This window comes from Pseudoliparis swirei, chromosome 2, assembly GCF_029220125.1.
Source record: "Pseudoliparis swirei isolate HS2019 ecotype Mariana Trench chromosome 2, NWPU_hadal_v1, whole genome shotgun sequence".
Taxonomy (NCBI): domain Eukaryota; kingdom Metazoa; phylum Chordata; class Actinopteri; order Perciformes; family Liparidae; genus Pseudoliparis; species Pseudoliparis swirei.
This window is the reverse complement of record NC_079389.1, coordinates 23,912,673-23,929,700: the sequence shown is the minus strand read 5'-3', so window position 1 is coordinate 23,929,700 and position 17,028 is coordinate 23,912,673. Positions and strand designations below refer to the sequence as shown.

The following is a 17,028-nucleotide window of genomic DNA, read 5'->3' as shown; positions in this document are numbered from 1 at the left end:
AGACCGAGAGGAAGCTTGGAGGAACGGGTCAGGGATTCTGAACCAACCTTTGAGGGTAACAGTCGAGTCACAGGTTCCACTTCCTACGTTGTTTGACACTCTGCACTCGTAAACACCGGCGTCGTCCTGCTCCAGTTTCATGATGTGAAGTGTGGCAGAGTGGCCGTCGCTGACCATCTTGTACTTCCTGGTCTCCTTCAGTGGCCTTTTGTCTTTGTACCAGTTGAGTTGGAATGGCTGAGTGCCGGACATCTCACAGTGGAGGCTGCCATCTTTCCCTTTAATGCCCTCTACTGGACTCAGAGTTTTCGTGAAGGACGGCGACTCTGGAAGATAAATAGAGAGGTATGTTAACAAACTGCAAGCAATCAAATTGGGCAGTTTCATCGGATTGGAAAGTTGAGTTTCATGCTGAAGTTCAGTCCAGGCAAGAGGAATCCAACCAGAAAGACAGTAAGAGTATAAGTGAGAGAAAAGTCAAGAGTATCGTAAATGGTAAACTGGATAGGACACGCAGACTCATGCTATCCGACACTCTGGAGGATAATAATCTGGTCTCCCCCTGAGACCGAAGGCCTGTTGGGTTCCATGCTGACGTCTTGAGACGTATCATAAATCGTCATAAAAAGTCAAACTCAAGACCGAAAAATCTAAATCCGCACCATCGGGGGATTTTCATTCAGACGTTTTCATGCTGCAGAGATTTAAAGGGGAACAGGTCCACAAACAACAAAGAGGCGTTGAAAGGCATCTGCTGCATAGCTGACCTTGGACGGCGAGGACGGTGCTGCAGCTCGCGCTGCCGGCATCGTTATGAGCCTCACAGGTGTAGACGCCATTGTCCTCAAAGCTGGAGCTGCTCAGCTGGAGGTACGCCGTCGAGTCAACAAACATTGTTTTGTAGTTGCCTCCGTCGCTGATCTTTTGGTCGTCTTTGTACCAGCACATGTCCAGGGAGTGTGCGGTGGTGGTTTTGCATTCAAAACGATGTCCCTCGCACATCTTCACAAAGGTAGTGGCAGGAAGTTTCTGGATAAACTGAGGGGGTTCTGCAAAGTCAAAACAAGATCAAGTTACTGTCAGAATAACAGAAACAAGGAAGGTGAGTCTGAAGACAACAAAGGTATTCCGAGTGAGAAAACGATAAGAAAATGTAGCTGTGGAAATGGAGAGAAAAAGATGACATAATGATGACGATGGACCAAAAAGAAGAATAGTCCGACCTTTCACCAACAACTGCGCTGCACTGTTCACTTGGCCGGCTTCGTTGGACACTTGGCAAGAATACGTCCCACTTTGCTGAGTGCCCACTGAGGGGAGCTCGACAGAGGAAGAATATTCCTCCAGCCGGATCTTACACGACGGCCTCCCGATGAGTTCCTTTCCATCCTTAAACCACTTCACCATGAACGGAGGCGTGCCTTCAAAGACACTCGTGAAGAGCACGGCGGACTTCTGAACGACCGCCTGAGACTCGGGCTCAGCCGTGAACTTCGGTGGCACTGAAAACCCCACACAGAGAAATGAAGACCACACATGAGCAACAGCCTGTGGAGGGGCAGAGTGATCAAAGTGAACCGTTGAATGCTTTCAAACCTTTAGCTGTGAGCACTCCGCTGCACACACAGCTGCCGGCTTCGTTGGTGACCTTACAAGAGTACTCTCCTGTATCGGCACTCTCAGTCAGCTTGAACTCCAGCGAGACCGAGTTCTCAATGTGCACGAGGTTATATTTGGAGCTCTTGGTTATCTTTTCATTCCCTTTGTACCATTCGACTGATATGGGAAGAGAAGCGGACACTTTGCACTCCATGGTCACCACTGAGCCCAAAATGGCATGAACGTTTTTTAACCTCCTGGTGAACGTCGGAGGAATTACCTCTTCTGTTTAAAGTGACAACAAAAAGATAGTTAGTGAAAGAAAAAGTACAAGTCGACAAGATATCTGTTCCTTTGACAAACCTAAAACACGCAGCATGACTTTACAGCTGCAAGTCCCAACAGAGTTTGTGGCTTCAAACAAGTACTCTCCGCCGTCCTCCATCTGAGAGGACTTCACGGTCAGACTGCTGTGGTTGTTCTTGTAGGACAGTTGATGCTTTCTGCTCGACTTGAGCTCTTTACCATCTTTAGTCCAGCTCACCCTGATCTGAGGAGTTCCAGTTAGCCTGCACTCAAGACTAACCGGATTTCCTCGAGTCACTTGGACTACCTCGGTCATCTCTTGGATCCAAGGTTGTTCTACAACACCGAGAAGAAGAGGTGAGTGCACCTGTCATTGCCGTTAGAGCTACTTTTAGTGTACCTTTAAAGAAGAGTCTATACCTTGCACTGCGAGGGTGGCCGTGCATTTGTCCTGCCCGGCCTCGTTGACCACCTGGCAGGTGTATTTACCCCCGTGGCTCACCTCACAGGAAGGAATCCTGAGAGTGGCCTCGTTGTTCTCAAACGTTCTCTCAACCGTTGGATCCTCGGGGATACAGTTCTCGTCTTTCTGCCATTGCACGGAAAGAGGCGGAGAACCTTCTATGGAGCAGCGAAAGACCGCCACATCTCCCAGAATAGAAGACACATTTTCTATCTTCTCAACAAACGCTGGAGGAACTATTGGAAAGAAAAGATGTGCTTTAAACACCAGCAAGTGTTTGGCGCTAAATGCCTGATGTGTGAAGTCAAACCAACCTTTCAGAGACAAAGAGGCAAATCCAGTACAACTTCCAACCTCATTGGTTACCACGCAACGATAAGCGCCAACATCTTCCACATTACACTTCTGGATTTTCAAGCTCACGTGTTCCCTGCGAATGATATGCTTTTTGCTTGATGTGATTGGCTTGTTATCTCTGAACCATGTGATCTTGAGCGGAGCACTTCCGGTCACTGTGGAAGCAAACGCTGCGGTGGAACCGTCTACCACCTGGAGAGACGTCAGCTCTTCAGCCAACATAGGAGGCTCTGAAATAACAACGACATTAGACTGAAGCAGCTTTGACTTGTTTGAGTAATGACACATAAACTCAGGTCACTGTTGAGCTGAAACACTGAAACACGGAGAGCAAAACCAACCTTTCACTTGCAGCTCAACGGTGCAACTCTCCGTTCCTGCTTCGTTGCAGAGTTCGCAGAAGTATTTCCCGCTGTCATTTTCACTAACTTCACAAATCTCTAAGGTGGCAAGAGAGTTCTCGAAGATCATCGTGTGTTTGAGGCTTTGCTGGAGCTCAGCTCCGTCTCTGAACCAGTGCACAGAGATCTCTGGAGAACCAGCCACCTTGCACTCAAAGAGCTTGCTGTCTCCGACCCGTACTACTGATACACCTTCAGGTTTCTGCGTGAAAAATGGAGGTTCTAGAAAAGATACACACAGAAGTTACTTACCTATGGGGATCACTAAAAAATAAAGAAAACTGATCGAAGGAGAGTGACCAATATTGACCTTTGACAAAGAGCGTTGCCCGGCATGAAGTGGAGCCCACGTCGTTCTGTACTTCACAGATGTACTCTCCAGAATCAGAGGTTTTAGCAAAGAAGAGCTCCAGTGAGGTGGAGATGTTGTCTTTGACCACAGAGCAGTCAGCACTGGAGAAAATCTCCTTCTTGTTTTTAAACCACTTGGTGGTCAGTGGCAGCGTGCCAGACACCAGTACGTTAAACTGGACTTTGGAGCCAGGCAACACATTCATGGAATCGGGCTTTTCAAGAATACATGGTGGTTCTGGAAGAGAAAAGAAAGGAAATACTGCTTGTGAAAGCTGCATCTGTAACAAAGATCCTTCAGGACTTTGATGAGACACATCCAGCTTCTCATAAATACCACAAACAAACCTTTGACCAACAAGTTCCCGGAGCACTGGACGGTTCCTGCTCTGTTGTTAGCGATGCAGGTGTAGCTGCCGCTGTCTTTACTCTCAAGGTTAGAGATTTCCAGGAAAGCAACATTCTCAAAGAATGTGCATTTGTGTTTCTCATCGGCCTGGATCTCTTTCTCTGCTTTGAACCACTGTACGGTTATCGGCAGGGAGCCGGAAACCAGACACTCCAGATGAGCAAACGATGCTTTGATACCTTCCGTCTGCTTCAGTTTGCTCGTAAAATACGGTTTAAAAATCTGATCTATAGTATACAAAGTACAAAGAAAGGGTTAGGCTGGTTGTAAGCATAAAACAGGAGATAACAGTAGATGTGAAACTTTGGGATAAACTGACCTAAAATAGTAATGTCTGCCTCACAAGTACTGGACCCGGCAACGTTTGAGACCTCAAAGGTGTATTCGCCGCTATCGCTTTGCTCTACTTGAGGAATCAGGAGCACGGAGCTTCCGTCCGCGTTCTGGATTTTGTGTCTGCGGCCCGACTTCAGCTCCTTTCCCGCCTTAATCCATCTGGACGTGAGCGGTTTGTTGCCTGAGAATGTGCATTCGAGCCGGGCCGGGTCGCCCTCCGTCACACTGATGGACGTTACGTGCTCTAAAATATTTGCTGGTTCTGGGATCAAACAAAAAAGGTCCAAAAACTGAGTTAGCGGCTCGCTTTTAACGGCGTTAATGTGACAGATGGAACGTGGAAGCTTTAACACGACAGCACAAGCAGTTCGGACGAGACGTCCTACAAACCTGTCACTACGAGCACGGCGGCGCTTCTCTGAGTCCCGGCTTGGTTCTGGGCCTGACACACATATTTCCCACCGTGTGACAGTTGAGCATTTTTCAACTTCAACACGGCACTTTTAGTTTCATAGGACATCTTAACGTGCTCGTCTTCTGTGAGCTCATGATCGTCCTTGATCCAGGAAAGAGTCATGGGAAGTGATCCCGACAACTGACAGTTCAGAGAGATCTCAGAGCCCACCGTGCAGGACATATCCTCTAGTCTCTGAACAAATTTGGGCGGTTCTAGTGGGAGAAGACCACACATCAGACTGCAGGCAGCAGGAGGGTTTACACACACACAGATTGCCCACAATGCAAATCTCCCATGAGGATTAACCCTTCATCCTGGCTGTGGAATCAGAAAACAAGTGCAGCGACCTTCTCCACATGAAATAAAATGATATCACATTTTCTTTTTGTGCACATTGTTTCCTGCCAGAATTGTTCCAGAAATGAAATTGCTGAAATTTGCATAAACAATAATTCACAAGCAATCGGGCAACATGTAGAATGTTTAACCTTCAGGTATTAAACTGTTCTTGAACTAACCTTTCAGTGAAATCTGGCAACAACAAGCCGTCTCCCCAACATCACTTGCAACAGTGCATTGGTACGTCCCGGCGTCTCCGGCCTTACAGTGTGAGATGTGAAGAGTGACCGTGTCATTCTCAACACTCATCTTATGTCTTTGGCTGCTTCTGATCAGTTTATCATTCAGGAAGTAATTGATTTCAAAGGGAGGAGAACCGGAAACGGTTCCTTCCAAGATAATATCGGATCCCTTTACAAGCACGGCTGATTCGAAAGGCCTCACAAACACTGGAGGCTCTATAAAACACAGATAATAGATGTTATATTAGAAGCAATAGAGGGCTCAGCGGGACCTTTGGTCTTGTGAAGTCAGTCTGGTCCACAGAGTTCTTCTCGTTGTTCAGAACGCTCCAAAGATAATACTCTACGATACTGTTGGGAAGTCCTAGAAGAACTTTAAAACACCAACAATAACCGTAGAACATTTTATAAGTTGATATCATGTCACTGAAAAATAACGTACCGTTGAACTAATGGTTTCAAAGTACTGAGTAGAAGCTAATTGAATTATGATTGGTTCAGGACGCATCTTGATTTTTCATTCGGTGTGGCTCCGCGAAGCAGCCAGGCTCACAGAGCAAAGCCGCACTGACTGCTATCCTGAGGGATTCATCATCTTATTATTATTCGAAACTGAATGATTCGCAAAGTCTATGGGAAAATACTTTGGACCACTTAGGGTCCCACAGCATACCTCGCAAATGCGTCAAAATATATCTAAACATGCGGCCTGATTGGGAATCGTGTGGAATGACTTTTCTAAGAGATCGGACCGGCGCTTAGCCCCCAAAACGCCAAAAAACAACGGGAAATTGTCCAATTCATTTGAATGGGGTTTCGGAAGAGAAAACGCTAATCTTTGTCCCCACATGGACTCACCATACATTAAGGTAGAGAACTTATTTAAAGCTTAAAACCTTAACGAAATGATGGAGTTCATTTGATCAATTGGAGATTTCTTCATAGCTAGCGCAGTTTCCATGGAATCTTTGTTCGGATTTCGGATCTGTTTCAGAGTTTCTAATGGGTTTGTATGGCACGTAGTGTTCAGATCTAGAGGGGCGGAGCCAACTGTCAGAGTGAGAGGCAGCAACAGAAAGTCCTAAAAAGATTTAACGTATTTTGCCACAAGTCTCATAATTTACACTCTTTTTACACCATTTATGTATCTAAACATAGGAAATCTTGTGCTCGTCCTCACGTGTCGATGGAATCCACAATGTTTCCCACATTTGTCTGGAGGATCCTTAACGAGGGAGCAAGTCCACCTCTCTGCCCCATACGAGTCAATGATATTTTTGGAGCAACATTTTGTGTCTTGAAAGAAACGAGAGCTCTTTGTGAGCTGCGATTAAACTGTCATATCTAAACCCAAACATACGGTAGTAGCCACACCATCTAAATTTCTGGCGAAATTTTCTAGTTATATCTCTTATTTTCTTGACTATATTTGATGTGCTCGACTTTCTTTCATACTTGTGCGCATAACGTAATCTCTTATGTTTCGTTGACAGAAGTTGAGTCAACCAGTTAGCTTGATGTTGGGTGTTGTTGAGATTTGGAGGCACAAGCCGCTTCCCAGCTGCCAAGACGGCCAACAGTGTTTGGTGGAGGGACAAGAACACCGAGACTTCCTCTTGACGCCGGCAGCGCTGAACATGCCAAAGACCAATGTGGACCAGACTTCCCCCAACAGTCTACAGAACGACTGAAGACTGAACCGACCTTTCACCGCGACCGAGCTGCTGCTCTGGTCGCTGCCGGCCTCGCTGGACGCCATGCAGACGTAATCTCCGCTGTCCTCCACGGAGCAGTTCTCCATCACCAGAGTCGCGACTGAGCCGTCGAAGGTCATCGTGTGTCTGAGGTCTGAAGAGATTTCTGAGCCATTGATGAACCATTTGATGCTAATTATAGGGGTTCCCTGCACTTTGCAGGACAACTTGAGAGGTTGTCCAGTTTTCAGCAGCTGTGAAGGCTCGAGCTTCATTGTAAATTTCGGGGCTTCTGTAAATTCACAGTTACAATGAGAGTCAACACAAGAGGTTCAGTAAAGAAAAACAACAATTCAGCGTATCACGTTTTAAAGAGGAAGAATCAAATGGCACCTTTGACAAAGAGGACTGCGGTGCAATCCACCTTCCCAGTGTCATTGGACACTTGGCATGTGTACTTGGAGGAGTCACTGGGTTTCACCGAGTGAAGCTCCAGAGAGCTGGAAGAGGCGTCTTTCTTTATGAAACACTTTCCTCCAGTGAACACCTCACTCTCCTCTCTGAACCACTTCACAACCAGAGGAGCTGTTCCTGTAAACGCTGCTTTTAGGACAACGTTTGCTCCCGGTGAAGCGTCCTGGGATTCAGGTTTCGCCGTTAAGACAGGAGGTTCTGGAGTTATTAGGGAAGAAGAAGAGCATCAATGACTTCTGATCATTTGTAATATCTGTTAAGAGTCCTGTTTTGTCAAGAAGTTCCACTCCTCTGACCTTTGATGGACAGAGTACCACTGGTCTCTTTTTCTCCGGCATCGTTGGAGGCTCGGCAGGTAAAAACTCCGCCATCGCTTTGCTCCAGGACACTTATAGTCACAGAAGCCGTGAGCTCGCTGAAATCTAGTTTATATTTGCCATTGCCGTGGATTTGTTTCTCGTCTTTGTACCAAGAAACAACCATCGGCTGAGATCCAGCAACTCTGCATTCCAAGGTCACATCACTACCAAGGCTCCCGTTCACTTTCTTTAAGGTTTTGGTGAAGGACGGTGGAACTGCACGATCTGTGTGAGGAAATGTTAGATCAAACATAAACCATCGGCCACGTCTCAAAGTCGCTATAAGACGTATTCTGGCCTCAAACTAACCGATAACGGTGACCGAGCATGTGCACTGGTCTTTCCCCACTTTGTTGGACACCTCCATCATGTACTCTGAGGTGTCTCCTTTATCTGCTGAAAGGATCTTGAGGATGGCAGTGCTCTCCTTCACGGTCATCTTGTATTTACGGCCGCTGATCATCTCTTTGCCGTCTTTGAACCACTTCACTTTGAGTTCTGGGCTTCCAGAGATGGTGCACTCCACCGTGGCAGAATCTCCTGCCGTCACACTGATGGACTCGGCGGTCTCTAAGATCTTAGCGGGTTCTATAATACAACATGAGTTTTTTTAGAGAAACATCTACATCTGCATTCTAGAAATAGTGTGAACAAATAAGAAGGCGTCCTAACCTTGGACCGTTAAGAGAGCCTCGCACTTCTGCTCTCCCGCCTCGTTGGCGGCGAAGCAAGTGTAATTGCCGCCGTCTTTTATCTCAACGGAGGAGAAAGAGATGAGAGCAACGTTGTTCTCAAATGTCCTGTTGACATTCGGATCGTCATCTCTGAGCAGCTCAGAGTCTTTCATCCATCTGATAGTGATGGGAGCTGAGCCTTTCAGGGTTCCCTGCAGTTTCACTGTGTTTCCCAACACTGCGGTTGCACTCTCAACCCTCTTTGAGAACATAGGAGGCTCTGAAATAACAGTGATGATGATGTGAGCAGCAGCCAGGAGGACAGTGCTCATCAAGAGTATACCTGCATCTCTTTGGGCACTAACCTCTTTGTTTAGTCGAAGACTTTGAGGTCACTGACCCGACCTCGTTTGATACGACACATTCGTATTCACCACTGTCGGCACTCTCAAACGAGTGGATCTCCAGGGAGGTCAGAGACCCCTGAGACAGAATCCTGTACTTCTTATCTGCCGACAGGGGTTTCTTATTCTTTTTCCAGGACACGTCGAACGGCACAGAGCCTGAAATCTCACACTCCAGTACAGCGACAGATCCTCTGACCGCCTCCAGGGAGATTAACTCTTTTTTGAAAGACGGCGGTTCTGAAGGGGAACATAGCTAGTTAGACCGGTTCTTGTCCGGACTGAATACTTGCCTGTGTAATAAAACAGTCTAAGTCCACACACCTTTCACTGCTGCTTTAGTGCTGCAGCTTTCACACCCAGACTCATTGAGAACCTCACAGGTGAAGTTCCCACTGTCACTCAACATGACATCCTTTATCTCAAGAGTCGTGACGCCATCCTTGCGAGCGATGTCGTATCTCCCACCAGCAAACAGCTCGCTGTTGTTAAAGAACCAGCTGGTGTGGAGTTCAGGGGATCCTTTGACGGAGCACTGCAGCCGCACAGTGCTGCCTTGCTTCCACACTGTGGAGGCTTCCAGCCTCTTCACAAAGACTGGTGGCTCTGGAGGGGTGTGTGGTTAAAAAGAGCTCGCATGAAGTCAAAGAAGTCATAGGAACAACCCAGCATTAAAAAAGAGAAGAGATTAAAGACTTGGGGAATGGGCACCACAGAATACAACCATGATATTTTTAGTACTGCAGATTTGCAACCGCTTCAAATGCTGCAGCAGCCAATAGAATCGAGTAGACAGCTCTTACCTTGAACCTTCACCGAGGAGGAGCAAGTTGCGCTCCCAGCGTCATTTGTCACTGTGCACACATAATTTCCACAATCTTTCAGTGTGGTCTTTAGGATATCAAGAGTGACTGTTTTGTCCTCAAACGACAGTTTACAATCTGGAGACTGGTGGACCTTTCGACCATCTCGGGTCCAGGAGACAGTTACTCCAGTGTCCTCATCCACCTGACACTCCAGTTGCAGGGGGGCTCCGACCACAGCCGCCACCGGGCCCAGGAGCTTCACAAAGTTGGGCTTATTAATGACCCGCAGCTTCGTGCTGCACTCAATTGTCCCAATGTTATTGGACACTTTGCACACATAGAGCCCCTCGTCAGCCTTCTCGGCTTTGGTGATCTCAAGACTGTGCTTGTCCTGGTCACAAGAGGTTTGGTAGTGTGCCGGCTCTTTGGGAACGGCCTGGTTGTCTTTCAGCCAGACAACTTTCAGTGGAGCAGATCCTGTTACCACACACTGTATTAGTGCCCTCTTTCCAGCATACACAATCTGAGGGTCAGGTTTAGCTATAAAGGCCGGACGGCAATTCTCTATAAGAATTAAAGAAAAACAGAAACACATTAGTGGTGGCATGTCGTACCCTGTTGATTGGCTTTAAGCAAAAAAGAGATACCAGCAGCACAACTGGGTTCGACCAGCTAAGCACAAAAGAAGTACAAATAATAGAAGAACCAGTAACAACTCAACCAGCATCGAAGAAGGAAACATGCGGCGGTCTTACCCGTCACACTGAGAGAGGCGGAGCATTCGTCACTGCCGTGCTGATTGGACGCCTTGCAGGTGTATTCAGCATTGTCGGCCTTGTTTGGGCTCAGGAGCTCCAGAGAGGAAGTGCCGAAGCGGCTGATAATCCTGTACTTATCCCCCTCTTTGATGGGGTTTCCATCTCTGAGCCACTTGAAGCTCACATTCGGAGCGTCTTCAGTTTCACATTCAAACTTGGCCGTGTTGCCAATGTTGATCTCCAATGGAACCAATCGGCGCCTGAACACCGGTTTCACTGCGAGAGAGAGAAAGAAACAAATGACAAAGTAAATAAACAGAAGTAGTTCAGATGTAATGTTTCTGCTGGAGGTGGAGGTAAGTAGTGAACCTGGGATGGAAAGCGACTCAAAGTTATCCGGTTGTGACTGTGGAGGAAACATGGTTTTATGTTTGGGTTGAAAGTGTGATAAGAAGAGGAGAGAAAGCATGCAAAGAGGAATGGACCAGGAATGAGAAGTGATGGATATCTAAAGAAGGTGAATCCTTGAAAAGGACAAAGGAACATATAAAGGTTGAGATGCGTGAGGAGGAATGGATGAGCTTGAAGGAAATATGAAGATGGCACTGCTGTCTGGTGAAAACCTCAAACATCAACATTTCATTTAAAAAAGTAAATTTAAACTGAGTTATGGTTGAGGTTTCCAAACAGAATTTCACTAATGCGTGAAGTTAGTTGATGATGAAATCAAAGAATTGTCCATCATCAAACCTCTTGAGACCACGGTGAGTCTTGATGATGTTGTCGTCTTGCCGGCTTCATTCTCAGCCTCACAAACATATTCTCCTTGATGCCTCGCCTTGACAACTTTGTCGATAACCAGTGTGTATGTGTCGTGGTCTTTAGAACACTTGAACTCTTTGCCAGATTTCACCAATTGCCCATTGAAAAACCAGTTTACCTTCGTGACGTACTTAATGGTGGCAGTAAAAACGGCCTTGCTCTTTTTCTCAGTGCAAACATCTTTCAGAGGATCAATAACAGCGGGATAATGCACCAGCGTGTCGGAGGACTCGCTGATCATGATCGCCTCTGAGAGATGCTCCTCTCTGGTTTCTCTGTGGACAACGATGTCCACAGATTGCTCAATAGCAACGTGACCGACAGGCACCGCGGTGGTCACTTCAGCAGCGATGGCATCCCTCTCTGACCGGACCGTCTTCCTGCTCACCTGCCTGGACTCTCGGATCTCAGACCGACTCTGAACTGAAGCGCTTTGGAAGGAAGTCCTGGCTTCAGTTTTGACGGCTGCAGATTGAGAATCAGCAGAAGGAAACCCAACTGCACTCTCTGCCACCATCATGGTGTCCACCACAGACGCCAGCACCTCTTTGGTGGGCGCGGAGCTGAGCAGCCCTCTCTGAGGCTTGTCCATCTGCAAGGTGCCCGGTCGCTCCGATGCGAGACTCTGCTGCTCCTGGAATACCATCGCATGCAGAGCTACCTGGAGTTCTGACCTGAGGTCAGCTGTCTGAGGGTATTCACCTTCAAAAGACAGAGTGATCTCCATGGGTGCTCCTGGTGTTGTGATCAGGTATGTAGAAGTGGCCCGTTTGGGCTCTCTCTGAACCGTCACCTCCTGAACCTCGACTGCCTGGAACCCTCCAACGACATCGGCCAGTAGCACCGGCTGGTCGCTGGCCACAGCAGACTGAAGAGCGGCTCTGAGCTGACGCCGGATGTTCAGACTGGACGGTTTGGGAATCTGAATTACAAAGTTGAGTTCTTTAGGGAGAGTTAGAGTGTCCCGAGACTCATGAGCAAACAGAAGGCCTTTAGCCTGCGTCACGACGTTGACAGTCGAGCCCTCAGATGTGTGCATCTCACTTGACTGCTCTCCCATAAGTATCTGCTTCTCTTCAAGCAACACCGACTGCCGGACTGACTGGCCTTCCTGGATCTGGACTGCAAAGTCCTGCTCAGCGGCTTCTAAGATAGTACAGCTCTCATTGGCAACTGCCTTCTCCTCTATAAACACTATTCTTTTGGGTATCTTAGGCTCAACTTTTGGCTCAGACTTGAATTCCTCATCAGCTTTTAGGTTCCGGGTGTGAGTCTCCTCGAGGCTGTGCGTGTCTGTGACGTTCAAAGAATGCAGGATGTTCCAGTAGTCCTCTTTCTGGACCAGCGCTCGCTGCTCCTTAACATCGCTAAAGAAAGGTATCTCCTTCTGCAACTGCATTGTCTGGGACGAGACCGTGAGGATGCTGGAAGGCTTGGGCTCGGTGCGAAGCTGTGACTGAACCCCGGTCACCGACACATCCAGATCTTTGTGATAATCTGCTGTGATCTCCCGTCTCTCTTCGGATGTAGCTGCATGCCTTCTCGCCTTTTCCCGTTTCTGCGTGGCCATCTGCTGGTCCGGTTTAGTGATGTTGAGGATCCCTTCTTTTGGTAGAACCGATACCGAATGAATCGACTGGAGGTATGTGGTCGGAGGCGACTCTTTCTTCGACTGAACGGACGTAGCTTCGGTCTTTCCTGAGAACTCGGAGGTTGCCTCGCACACCGCAGTTCTCTGCTCTTCTTGAGTCACCGAATGCAACAAAGAGGGACTCTTCCTCGCCGCTGCCTGCTGCGTAGAGGGCTTCTCGCTGCTGAACCTTCCCTCGGACTGTAGAACATCCTGATCACTGATAACTTGCAGATTCAGGAGTCTTTCTCCCTCTTGCTGAGGCTGCACACACACAGAAGGTGCGATGCTCGGAAGCTGTCCTGCCTGTTCACCTTGCAGTTCATATTTCTCTTCAGCAGTTATAGCTGACTTATAAAACATGTCTTTTTGTGGGCAGATACTCTCCTGCTCTGGTCGCTGTATTTCAAACGTCTGCTCTTTGGATAAAGCCACTCTAGTTTCACTAACTGGTGCTACCACTGGTTTTGATTTCTCTTTCTCAATCAGGGGCTTAGTGGCTGCATCTGAAGGTGGAAGAGGCTCAGCGTGTCTTTCTGTAATTGGAAGTTGTCCTGCAGACTGAGCCGAGTATAACATCTTCACCCCCTCTTTGACTCTGAAACTCCTCTCTTCCTCGGGCCGGTGGGTGACACCTAAGGTTGCATCAAGGATGGGCAGAGTGGACTCGACTTGGTGACCACTAACAAGCTGCCTGGGTTCGTTCAACGGGTTCCCAAGCTCTGGGGCCCCATCCGTCAGGGCCTCGGCCCTCACTGTGCTGAGCGGGAGGACCTCTTCAAATATGGCCGACATGAGTTGAGACGGCTTCTCTTCGGCCAACTGGAGTTCGACAACCTCAGGGCTGAGAATGCGTTCGGAGTGCTGCTCGGTGATCTTCTGCCTCTCCTGGACTGAAGATAAGAAAGTGGCCATGTGAAGCTGTTTCACTGGAACAGCTGAGACCTGAGGTGGATGAGTGGGAGCCAAAGAAACCCTCTCCTGAATTTCAAGAGCCTGCAGAACTGCCGCCTGGTGGGTGAGCTGCTCTCGATGGAGGGTGGCGGCAGAGATATCCAGTTCTCGGAGGGTTCCCACCTCCTCGCTGGGGATAATCTGCCGGTCCTCAGTGCTGATGGTGTAAATCATCTGATCGGACAGAGTTCTTTTCTGGTAGAGTCTGGATTCTGAGGTTTGTTCAGTCATGGATATGTTCAAGCCTTTTGTTTTCTTCACTAGCGTCTGCTCTTCCTGGACTTTCTCACTGAACACCAGCAGGTCAGCGGTACAAGAGGCTTCTCCGTGTTGGTTGGAGGCCTCACATGTGTACACGCCACTGTGCTCTGGTTTGACACTCTGGATACTAAGAAAGCCTGATCCATTTGGGTTGGTCACAATGATCCAGAACCCACCAGTCTGAATGTGGGAGCTGCCTTTGAACCACTGAACCTCAGGGAGAGGATCTCCGGTCACCATGTACCTGAAGAACGTCTCACCTCCCTCACACAACCCAAGAGACTCAATAGTTTGAGTGAATTCTGGGGGTTTTCCAGTTGAGACGAATGTCTTCACGTCAACTTGTTCCTCTTTCTCCGGCTCCTTCACCTGAACATGCAAATAAGAAGTGCAGCTCGATTGGCCGAATCTATTGCTGACGGTACAGGAGTACTCTCCTTCAAACTCCCTCTGGACCGTGTGAATGACCAAGCTGTACTCATCCCGCTCATGAACCAACGTGTACGCAGACGAGCCGGCGACGGCCTGCCCGTTGTGGAACCACCGGACGGCGGGTTTGGGAAACCCAGACACCGTGACGGTAAACGTGGCCGTTTCTCCGACAGCCACGGCTGCTGGAGAAAGCTGGCTGAGGAAAACTGGTTTTTCTTTTTTCTTTACCAAAGAGCTGGAGAAGCATTTGGACTCTGGCTTAAGTTCAAGTGCTCTGGTTTTATCTGGTAACTTGAGGCCGCTGTAGTACGAGTCCCGGGTTTCCTTTTCCACAGTGATGGCCGAGCTAGAGAAGGCTGAGTGGAACATTCACAGTGAGACACTCAATCCGACAGACACAGAATTAGTTGCTCTATTTGAAGGAAAAGTCAATCAACCGTACTGTTTTTCATGTTTTAGCCAAGTTACCACAAAGTGCATTTGCTATACATTACAAGCGGTTAAGTCTAGAAGATTTTTAAAGGTGAAACAGAATATGACTCCAAAGACCATGTTTGAACAGAACCAGGGTCTCATGTTCACTTGAAGACCACCGAGACGACTGATACATGACGTTAACGCTTCTATGGAAATGTTTCAAGTGGACCTCGAGTTAGAAAAGACACTGTTAAACATATATTTAGTAAAATATTGAATATTTTAATTCGTAAAATGATTTTCAGTAGCTTCTATAATTTGGAATTTAAAGTAAATCTAAATACCAGTAAAAAGCTTCTGAAGATAAAGACAAAACAACAAAAGCACCTAAAGAAGGCCACGAGTGGACAGAGACACACTATGACGATATTTACCTTTCACTCCCTGCTGGACCTGAACCGTGGGTTCCTGCTCCGCTGCAGTTACTGTAAAGACACAAACATTCATGAGTTTAAAAACCACAAAGAGAACGCTCTCGTTTCATATGGTGTTAGAATCAGTGGCAGGGCGTGCATCCATGTCAGCTGTCTTGTATTTCTTTTGCTTGTGACTGAACTTCTGGCATGCGTCCTTTGGGTCTTTAGTGTGCAGCACCTCTGCTGTCTGGAAAGTGCTCAGTGGTGTGAGTGTTCTCTTAAACTGTCTGTGGGACGCACAGCTGAGCGTCCTCTCCTAAACACAGCGGTTAAACCCTGCAGAAGAAGAAGAAGTGTGCCTCTGCTGGCTGTGTGGGGAAGCAGTGAGATAAGAGCCCGAGCGAGCAGAAGGACCAAAAGCATGCAGATGCCAACCTGTCGTCACCGTGCTGCACTCAGCATCCCCGGCTGAGTCGACACTTTGGCAAGAGTAAGAGCGCCCTTGTCCGGGTCCCGCATTGTTAACATTCACGCAGCACAGGGGGCCGTCGTGTTTCACGGAGTAAGACGCAGAATCCTCAACATTCAACCGATTGTAAAGCCAAAGGACGACCGGCGCGGCGACCCCCTGCATTACGCAACACACGGAGCCGCTGTCTCTGCTGGGGAGCAGCAGCTCGGGGGGCAGTTTGATCAGGAAGTCGGGGCCGCCGGAGAGGCGGTGTCCTCGCGGGTCGTGAGGCACGACGTCGGGGAAGTACAGGTGGCTGATGAGGCTGTGGGGCCTCTGGGAAGACGGAGGCAGCGGTCCCGGCTTCTCCGCCGTCTCCTGCCGCTCTCGGTCCGGAGGACCTCTAGCGGTCTCCGTGTCTGTCTGACACGCTTTACGCACAGATTCGGTAGGGATTGGGGTTTCTGCTTTGAGATTTGCTTCTTTCGCTGGGTGAGGATAAAGTTAGGGAAAGTAATTAGGGGTCAGAGTGTATAAGGCTATGACTCTACACACTCAAGGGGTTAGTAGGATGGATGGATGGGTTAGCGAGGCAGCAGCAGGAAGAGAGTCGTCTAGACTTTGTTATTCCATTACATTCTGACGGGTTACAAGAGGAAATATTAAATATGAGAGGAGGGGCCGAAGCAGGAGCAGCAGGTGGAGAGGGGGATGGACCAGATGGAGAAACAGACTGATAAAAAGAAAGATTAACCTTCAACAGTGAGCTGGGCGGAGGAGCTGCTCTGGCCCTGCTGGTTGGTGGCGGTGCAGCAGTACACACCCTGGTCCGCCACACCAACCCCCTGAATGACCAGGGACAACAGCCCCCCGGTCAGGGAGCTCCTCACCCGCTCCGTGTCCGCCACACTGTGGCCGTTGTGATCCCACTCCACCCCGGTGAAGGGCTGACCCTCGAACGAGCAGCTGAACTCGGCCTTCTCGCCGCTCTTCACCTGGACGTCGCTCAGTGCCATCAGCAGTTTGGGGCCGGCGGAGAGCTTGAGGATCTCAAAGCTGCTCTGGGAGCTGACGCTCTCCATCTGAACCTCAACCGTCCTCCAAGACACAGAGGAGCTCTCACAAAGCTCCGTCTGTCCCATGGACAGAGAGCTGAATGTCTCTGTGTGACGGAGCTGAGTCTCAGCCCCAGTGCTCCGCACACTAGCTAAGGCCT

The 17,028-nt window shown here is 48.6% G+C and overlaps 1 protein-coding gene across 1 annotated transcript in view; it reads right to left on the bottom strand.

The window, feature by feature from the left end:
- The window catches only part of LOC130205281 (titin-like), a 174,640-nt gene that overhangs the window by 129,177 nt on the left and 28,435 nt on the right, over window positions 1-17,028 (bottom strand). The window contains 5 exon segments of the mRNA XM_056432542.1: window positions 48-326; window positions 768-1,049; window positions 10,427-10,705; window positions 11,180-14,884; window positions 15,380-15,430. Of these exon segments, the coding sequence (XP_056288517.1) occupies window positions 48-326; window positions 768-1,049; window positions 10,427-10,705; window positions 11,180-14,884; window positions 15,380-15,430 (4,596 nt within the window).